An 8,397-nucleotide genomic window follows, 5' to 3' on the forward strand; every position below is an offset into this window, starting at 1 on the left:
TTTAGGAATTGTAGAAATTTATGTTGCTATTAAAGTAAAACCTAATGGGTATTTTTGTGGCGGGTTTTTGGTTTGTGTTTTGGGGTGTGTCGTTTCATCATTTTTAAGGCAAAATGAGTGGAGACGTACATAAAAGTGGGAAACTGCATTTTCTGGTATTTTTGTTTAAGGTTTTCACCTTTTCAGCCACTGTAAAACTTCATCCAGGTGTCTCAAGTGGGCAAAAAAGCAAAGAGAGTCAAAAGTTTGAGGTGAAATTATTTATTCTAAATTGACTGAAATACATTGTGGCATCTGAGATTAAATCCTCCCTTTTGTTTTGACAGGAGAATTGTAAAGGTAAAAAGGCTCTTTTTAGTTTTCCCCTCACAAAGGCCCCTCTTCATCTTCACTTCCCCTTAAAACCACCAAAGTTCCACCAGAGCAAACCCACAATTCCTGATGTGGCCTTGCTCTGTAGGGATCAAAGCTATGAGGAGAACTAATCAATATGCTAAATACATTCTCTTTTATCTAGATCTAGCATCCTACCTGCTAAGAAATGTGATAAAGTACATCAAGGATGAACGGTTTCAGATCTCCAAGTACACTAGCAGGGTGTTAGCAAAGTGTGCAAGATGTATGATGGATCTTCTTTACCAGCAAACCGATTCAGAACCTTTACAGTGTAGAATTGACAAGGAAAGAAATGCATTCAACACACAATGTTAGCTTTAGGGTGCACTCAGGTAATATAGGAGAACTATGTCAGAGACATAATAGCTATAGGTTTTTCTTCATGTTTTAGTTTTGCTAATATTATTACCATGGGCTGCAGAATAGGAATTACTCTTTGGTAATCACTTGGCAAGCATGAACGCAGTGCTTTGCCTATTTTGTTGTGGGGGGATGTAAGTGACATTTTATGTTGGAAGCATTTATGAGTCCCTTCCTGATGGTCACTGGAGCAGCATCAGGTCACTGGCATTTGCTCAGAAAATCACAAACCAGATGAAAATGTCAAAATCCAGCTGCTGTCTTTGCATGAGCATTCAAGCTGACAGGGGGGTAGAGGAGATGGTGCCCAAGTGCTAGCAGTCATTGGTATCAAAAGGCCATTGGCCTTAGAGTCAGACCTCCCAAATTTGTCACACTGGGAGGTAGGCACGAGAAATTTTGGAGACACAAAGACAGAAAGAGCTGTCTCTCACCTCCTCAAAACGGGTCTCTGTGCTCTAAATCACTGGCAACTTTCACAGTTATGCCCTTGGACATCTTAAGCCAAGCAATAGGGTGCAACTGGTGGTGCTTGTTTTTTTCTTGTGATCAGGGGCAGGTTTTCTCACACACTGGAAATGTGTTTTGGACATAGTCCTCATCCAGTGGAAGAGAAATGTTGTTGCTGGGATTGTAATGACACTGATTTTTAATCTCTCAGTGTGTGAGAAACTAGAAGAAAGAGAAGCAGAAGGCCCTACACAGCAATGGATTAACACCAAAAGAGACCGGATGCTGGATATGAGGAAAGAAAGCGATCCATGACAATAAATGGAGTTGTAAGTGTTCCTCTCTTTTACTTGTAGCACTGAGAATTTGACAGCCGGTACCCAGCAGTCAGGCCAGCAGGTTTGGCAATATGCTGCCTTGAAAGATCTTTCTTTCTATTACTACTTAATCCCATTTTACCCAGGACAGGCGGGCTGTCAGATCTGCAGAGAACAGAAGGGAGAAAGGAAAACAAAGTGAAGACATACCACATTCATTTAAAGCATTTAAATTACTGTTTAACAAGCCAACTATTCTGCCTCTCCAGGAAAGCAGTCTCACTCATTTAGGTCTTTCCAAGTGGAACTCTTCAGAAATACTAGTTAACTAGAAGCCTGACAAAAGAGGTGATCCCTATGAGAGCTAGTTGTGTTGGTTTAAAAGCTGTTCATCTGTTAAAGGTGGGGGCAGCTGGAAAATACAATCCGGATGCTCTCAGTAGTCAAGAGAGTTGTGATCAGCAGCATATCAGGAGTCATTTTCCCAATCATGTAGCAAATGGAAATTAATAGTAAAGGAGAAAAGAATTAACTTTTCCTTTAAAGTAAACTGATTGCTTTTCCCCTGCAGGCTCTGTTCCTTTGACACTTCCCTGTGAAATGAAAGGGAAATATCATTTTACAATAGGCTATTCTTGCAAAAAGACTTTTCTCTCCTTATGCTGCACTTTCTGAAGGCTAATATGCTTCAAGGCCCATTTCCAGAAAGTGGCAAGATCCAAAGGAACACCTTCTCCAAATGGACAGAGTTAGAAAGGGGGTTAATTGCCTTATAATACAAAGTGCCAAGAACTACTGAAAATCCCCCTGTTCCTCCTTGTGCCACTAAGTAACACCAAAACTATGGCTTTCTATTTGAGACTTGAGGTCCCATGTTTGGCACTTGGACAATTTCCTATCTTCCTCCTACAATGGAATGAGGAAGCAACACATTCTGATGGAAACAAGGGCAAAGTTCAATCCCACATAAGTCAGGATAAAGCACAGGGCAAGCAATCAGCATAGCAGGCCTTCACCTTAAAATAGTAATAATTATATAAAAATGTAAATCGCAAATAGGCATTTGCTCCCCTGCTTTGTGCTGAATTTAAAAGAGGGAGAGACAGGGAAAGCAGCAGAGAAGCATTTTGCACGTACATTGTGTATATTGTTATGTATGTTAGGGAGATTCAGGTTAGATATAAAGAAGACCAGGTTGAACAAAGCCTTGGGTGACATGATTTAATGTGAGGTGTCCCTGCCCATGGCAGGGGGGTTGGAACTAGGTGATCTTAAGGTCCTTTCCAACCCTAACTATTCTATGATTCTATGATTGTAAGTTCTTCCCAGTGAGGGTGCTGAGGCGCTGGCACAGAGTGCCCAGAGAAGCTGTGGCTGCCCCATCCCTGGCAGTGTTCAAGGCCAGGTTGGACACAGGGGCTTGGAGCAAGCTGCCCTAGTGGAAGGTGTCTCTGCCCGTGGCAGGGGTTGGAACTGGATGAGGTTTAAGGTACCTTCCAACCCAAACCATTCTATGAATGTGACAAGTGGATATCCAAAGGCAAGTTGACCAATTCACTCCCACTGGAAACCCAAAACAAACACAACACTTCATTCACTCACCGCTTGTATTCCAGGTTGCCTGCTGTTGGCTTTGCAAGCCATTCTTCAGGCACTGCTCCACGTAGGATTTGGGATCGCATCCGGAGAGGAGGATCTCGCCAAGGAGGGCGATGTAGGCGATGGCCAGCCGCAGCGTATCGATTTTGGAGAGGCGCTTCTCATACGGGAAGGTCGGTACGTGTCTCCTGAGCTGGTCGAAGGCCGAGTTGATGTTGATCATCCTCCTCCTCTCGCGGACGTTGGCGGCGTGGCGCTGACGGAGGTGGCGGGGGGGCCGCGGCTGTGCGGAGCTGTCCAGTTCAGCACCCAGAGCCCGCCCCGCTGCGCTGCCCGCCTCCTGCCCCTGGTCGGGCCAAGGGCTGAAGGGGTCTGTTAAGGAGGAGCAGTCAAGTAAGAGGTTGTCCAGCTGATCGCTGGGACCTGCCTCGTCCCAGAGGAGAAAGTCAGGAGCGGTGTCTTCCTGCTCGAAGCTGTAACAAAGTTCTTCCATCTTCCGACCCACCGGACTGAAGCAGGCTAATGGAAATAATTGCAACTTCAGACCAAATTGACTGTCGAGCAAACTGGATTCAAATGTCATTAATACCCCCCAAAACCTCAGGGTCAGGTAGTGCTTGTTGTGTCCTTGAGGAAGGCTATCGCAAAAGTTTCCCCAGTTGCATGTCCAAGTGGGACTCACGATTTAAATACTTCATGGCTCCTCAGCAGGGGAATAATCCTATTCTTCCCCACTCAAAACTAATTAGTACACGTGTTTCTCTTTTTGGTAGCTGTTGACTACAAAACAATATGAATGAATGTAAGAAGAGAGAATGAATTTTCTATTGACTTTCTCCTGGAAAATCCATTGAAGCAGTTATTGAGTTCTTCCACAAGTTCCGTCTCTCCGCTTGCTATTTAGAGTAGGGTTCACACAGGGATTTTGTTGTTATTGTTGTTGGCTTTGGTTAGGAGTGGTTGAAGAAAAAAACAAAATACAGTCCTTTATCTTTTTGGTAAAGCGTTAATAGCCCTACATTCTGCTGTGGTTGGACAAACAAAATGCTATTATAATGCTGTCAGAAACACATGATTCTGCCCTCTCTAACAGCAGGGCCATCTCCTACACTTCTAGAAAGAGAATGGTTGGGATAAAGATGTGGGATGCACCGCTGTGTTAAATTGCAAACACAGTGGTACCTCATATTAAGCAAGCCAACATCACTCTATTTGGTTATTACATTTTCTGAATCACACTTGAATGATACATTTTGTGGAGAATATGGACATTCAGTGCCTTGTCTCAGAGCATACTAAGCCCTGGGAAATAGCAGCAGCTACAATAATTGCAATGGGTGCTGTCCTGGAAGGGTGGACCAGGTCGGCCACATCTTGAGAAATACTGGAAAATAGGAGAGTAGCAGGTGTCCAGCATCTCTGTGATGCTGGACAAAGGGGGTAGAAGCTGTTAAACACCACCAGAACTTTAAAGCAAGTGCATAATCTAAGTGGGTACCTCACTCTCTTTGATTTCCACAATACTTAAGCCAGTGTTTAAATTCACTCAGAAGTTTAAGTCATATTTGAAGGACTTAAATGAATGGAATGGAAACATGTTTTAAGTTAAAGAAAGCCTAAATGCTTTTCCTGAAGCATGCCATAAAGGATTTTTATCAAGACAATCAAATGCTTGGCTTCATGTGCTCATGACTTGTGTCCTGCTGCTGTGAGAAGTTCTAAGAGAATGTCTACTGTGAAGTTTATGAGCCACAGACAGCTCCTTGACAGGACAGCTGAAGGCAGAAATCTCAATAGCTTCAGATATAGGGCTAGAGAGCAGAAAATGACCTGCATTTTCAATGAATTCGAAAGGATGATTGGGTCCTCCACCTGACAGTGACTTATGGAGTCCTGGTAAATTTGCCCTGTAAATAGCGGGATTTATTTTAAGATAAGGCATAGGTTACCTTCCTAGTAACCTGGGATTTTACTTGTGGCAATTCTTTCTGCTCTAGGAAGTTTAAGGCAGCAGAAAACAGGCTGCAGGAAACGTTTTTGCAAAGAGCAGATGTGAGAACGTTGCAGTGTGTGAAACACTAGGACTATCTTTTTTCTTCTTGTTGTGTGAATTGAACATGAAATCTATTGTCTGTATATCTGCTTTACAAAAGAAAATAGCAGTCCCTTTTACACCCTTGTAAGCAGATTTGGGCTCAGCTATGCAGAAAGCAGGCAGCAGAAAAGCCTTCCTGCCTGAAGTCCCTCTCTCTGCATGCTGCACCATCGTTACCCAAAACACCTCTGCAGCTGCATTTTTGGCCTCTTTGCAGTTCCCAGATTTCATATTATCTTTTAGGTGCTTCTACAGCTCCTCAGTCACTGTTTGGCTGAGCACGGGGTAGTGTTGATTTGGCCACCTTAGGCACAAACCTTAGACACTTGAAAATACCAAAATCAGCAAGAGAACAGCAGGTCTTCTCCTCAATAAGGCTTTAGAGGAGACACTTCTTGTCCACCAGGAGCAATGGGCAGAGACAAAGAGGCTCAGCAAGTAACATGGGTTTATATGCTGGGTTCCTCTCTCTTAGCAGATGCTTCTTCAGTGCTTAATGTTCTTTTCCATTTCCATCACTGCTAATAGTGTTGCCTGTGTTGCCTGGGGATATGTCTGGCCTCACAGATGGAGAGCAGATGTTCCAGCAAGCCTACTTCTAGTGTGTTCAAGGGGAATTTGGCTCTCTTAGAGAGACTGAACAAATAAGAAGAGGGGAGGATAAGGGAAGAAAGAGAGAAATGCAAGAAATTATTTCCCCCTAGAAAGCCAGTTTTTATGAGAGGTCAGGTCTCAGAAGAGAAGCTGAGGTTCTCCTCCCTCCTATGAACAACCCTTACCACAACTTTAGACCTGCTGCACTCTGGTGTTTTTGCAACTCTATTCATCAGAGAGAGAAGGAATGTACAACCAATTGGGCTTATTTTACACTTGTTTGGAAGATGTGGGTGAAGAAGTCTCCAATAGGAAATGAGGTAGCATGGGTACCACACTGATTATGAAATGTGGCTTGAATTTTTTCCTAAAACCTCTTCAGACGCAGTGGGATGATCCATAAATAACATTTGGCTGCAGTCATTTTTAATTAATAGGGTCTAATGAAAGCAGACTCTTGAGTCAGCAACTTTGTCCTGGGTTTGTATCTATGATAGGCAATAGAATTATGGCATTTGGGTTTGAATTCTCCCAGTCCTAGGTATCTAAGTCTTCCACACAGAGCATGTTTCCATCATCTTTAATTGCTTAATGAAGGGGGTCAGTCCTTGGCCTGGACAAAGAACAGATGTAGAAAGGACCAGGTGCTTCACTTTCAAACGAGATAATTCCGAAATACAAGTCCATCATGTCATTGCTGCTCATTGCTGCTGTACTCCAACACTATGCTGGGCAGCTCATTATCGGATCTGGGAATGGGGTCCCAGATGAACAGAGAAGGTCAGATGAAAGATGCCAAAAATCTTGGGGAATGCAATATCCAGGTGAATAATACTCAACATGTATTAGTAATGGCACTGCCAAACTGTAGATGGATATGTAGATGGATATATAGGTGGATATCCAGGATATGTAGATGCATATGCAGAGAGATATCCAGGACCTGAGCTCACCCAGTTAGGAGGACCTGAGGCCTCACAATTGGCTGGTTGACCTCCTCACAGTCATAGCTAAAGGGTGGACCCTAAAGGGTTGCTATCCCTTTTTTTGAGCTGTATGCCATGCCTGGGATACCTGAATTACTGGGCACATTGTCTGTGAAATGCTGAGGGCAAAAAAAGTGCAAGTATTGTCATTTAAAAATGGAATGTGCTTCTTTTTAACCTAAAACAATAGCAAATGTAATGATGTAATGAAAAGCAGAACAAGGATTTCCAGGGCAAGAGAATTTCAAAGGGATGATGACTATTTCTGAGATGCTCAAGTAATTGTGAAATGAAACAATCCAGCACAGGCAGGATGTTGATTTTAAGTGAAAAAGGTAACAGGACCTTTATTATTCACAGGGTAGAAACATCAGATGTCAAAGTTTGTGGAGGAAGGCATCAGTGAATAATTGTTAATATAACTTTGATTTATTTCATTATTGGTATAAGCCAGTCAAGGCAGTCTTTGCTTTAAAGGTCTTTGGTGTTTAAGAGTGAACACAGACACTTGAACCTTTCTGCAGGGTGTTTGCAAAGTTACAGAAAATTAATCCCAGTCTCTAGGAGAAGGAAAGCATTTTCTCCAATAAAAATACTCACTTGTGGTTTCCCCCTTTTCACAGGGATTTTTATGAGTTGGGTGGTGACCTCTGGACTGTTGCTGCCAAATAGTTCCTCATCCAAGTCACTGCACTGGGGTTTGTGACTGCTTACTAGAGTGAATGGTCATCTCTGTGAGACAACATGCACATCAACCTGGTCTTAGCTGTACAGTTTTGATCTCAAGGGAAGGGAAGTGCTCATGGGAACTTCTGAAGGAAAGTTGTGTTGCTCATGTAACAACCTTATGAAGGCTGCTTGTCCTGAGTCTATCTGAGCAGTGGACTTGGCAGTCCTGAGGTAAAGGTTGGACTTGATGATCTTAAAGGTTTTTTCCAACTCAGCTGATTCTATGATCTGGAACATACCCTTAGCAAGGTTAACATAATGCTGCATCCAGGGATTGCAGATAGTGCCCATCAATAACCCTGTCTCCATAACCAATGAGAAATAACTCTAGGGAGAGAAAAATCTGTCATTCATGTGACATCTAGTGCTCTTTTTAGTGCTTTTATCTGGATGTTTCAAAATGGTGTCTTTAACCTTGCTCCCATTCATGAATGACTCAGCCATCAGGAACTAAAAATCATTCTACTCTTGACTTCTTGAGGAAGACAGATCTCAATGCCTTTGCAAAGCCACTGTACCAAATACGTCTTCTGCAAGGTGCATGAACATCTTTTAAGAGTGGGTTATCAATTCCTGCAGCTGCAGGTGCCCTTTCTTCAGGTACAAGAAAATCTGCATTATCTGCATTAATTTTAGTCATGATTTAATGAAAAATGATCTTTTTTTAAAAAAAAAAAAGAAAAAGATCAGCTTCTGCCTCCTGTACCTGTACAGAGGATACTCTTTTCTTTAGCCTTTCTGTTTTCCCTAAGGACAGAGCTGATGAGGAGACAGTACCAGGCCAGAGAGCAGAGCCTGAAATCCAGGCTTGTACAACTGATAGCCGGGCTCTGGCTGTGCTGGAACCCAGTCCTTGGTCCCCCCAGCCCCA

At 43.0% G+C, this 8,397-nt stretch overlaps 1 protein-coding gene and 1 long non-coding RNA gene across 2 annotated transcripts in view; one reads left to right on the forward strand and one right to left on the reverse strand.

The window, feature by feature from the left end:
- LOC133268607 (uncharacterized) overlaps positions 1–3,275 on the forward strand; it is a 53,784-nt gene extending 50,509 nt beyond the window's left edge. Inside the window, exons 2-3 of the long non-coding RNA XR_009743118.1 lie at positions 1,418–1,605; positions 3,140–3,275. This is a non-coding gene — a long non-coding RNA (uncharacterized LOC133268607). The remainder of the gene's footprint in view (positions 1–1,417; positions 1,606–3,139) is intronic.
- Positions 1,602–3,615, reverse strand: LOC133268497 (helix-loop-helix protein 13-like). The gene is made up of 2 exons (XM_061451738.1): positions 3,126–3,615; positions 1,602–1,688 (listed from the first exon to the last, which is right to left on the reverse strand). Exons 1-2 carry the CDS (start codon positions 3,613–3,615, stop codon positions 1,651–1,653), a joined length of 528 nt encoding a protein of 175 aa, XP_061307722.1. The 3' UTR covers positions 1,602–1,650.
- Between the last annotated feature and the right edge of the window lie 4,782 nt (positions 3,616–8,397).

This window comes from Pezoporus flaviventris, unplaced genomic scaffold (genome assembly GCF_033815535.1).
Source record: "Pezoporus flaviventris isolate CSIRO_AGI_PZ_B2104156 unplaced genomic scaffold, CSIRO_AGI_Pfla_v1 ptg000001l, whole genome shotgun sequence".
Taxonomy (NCBI): domain Eukaryota; kingdom Metazoa; phylum Chordata; class Aves; order Psittaciformes; family Psittacidae; genus Pezoporus; species Pezoporus flaviventris.

Coding starts and splice junctions, on each gene's coding strand:
- LOC133268497 (XM_061451738.1), bottom strand. CDS start 3,615: ATGGAAGAACTTTGTTACAGCTTCGAGCAGGAAGACACCGCTCCTGAC. Junction 1,689..3,125: donor GGCAACCTGGAATACAAGCG/GTGAGTGAATGA, acceptor TGTTCTCTGCAG/ATCTGACAGCCCGCCTGTCC.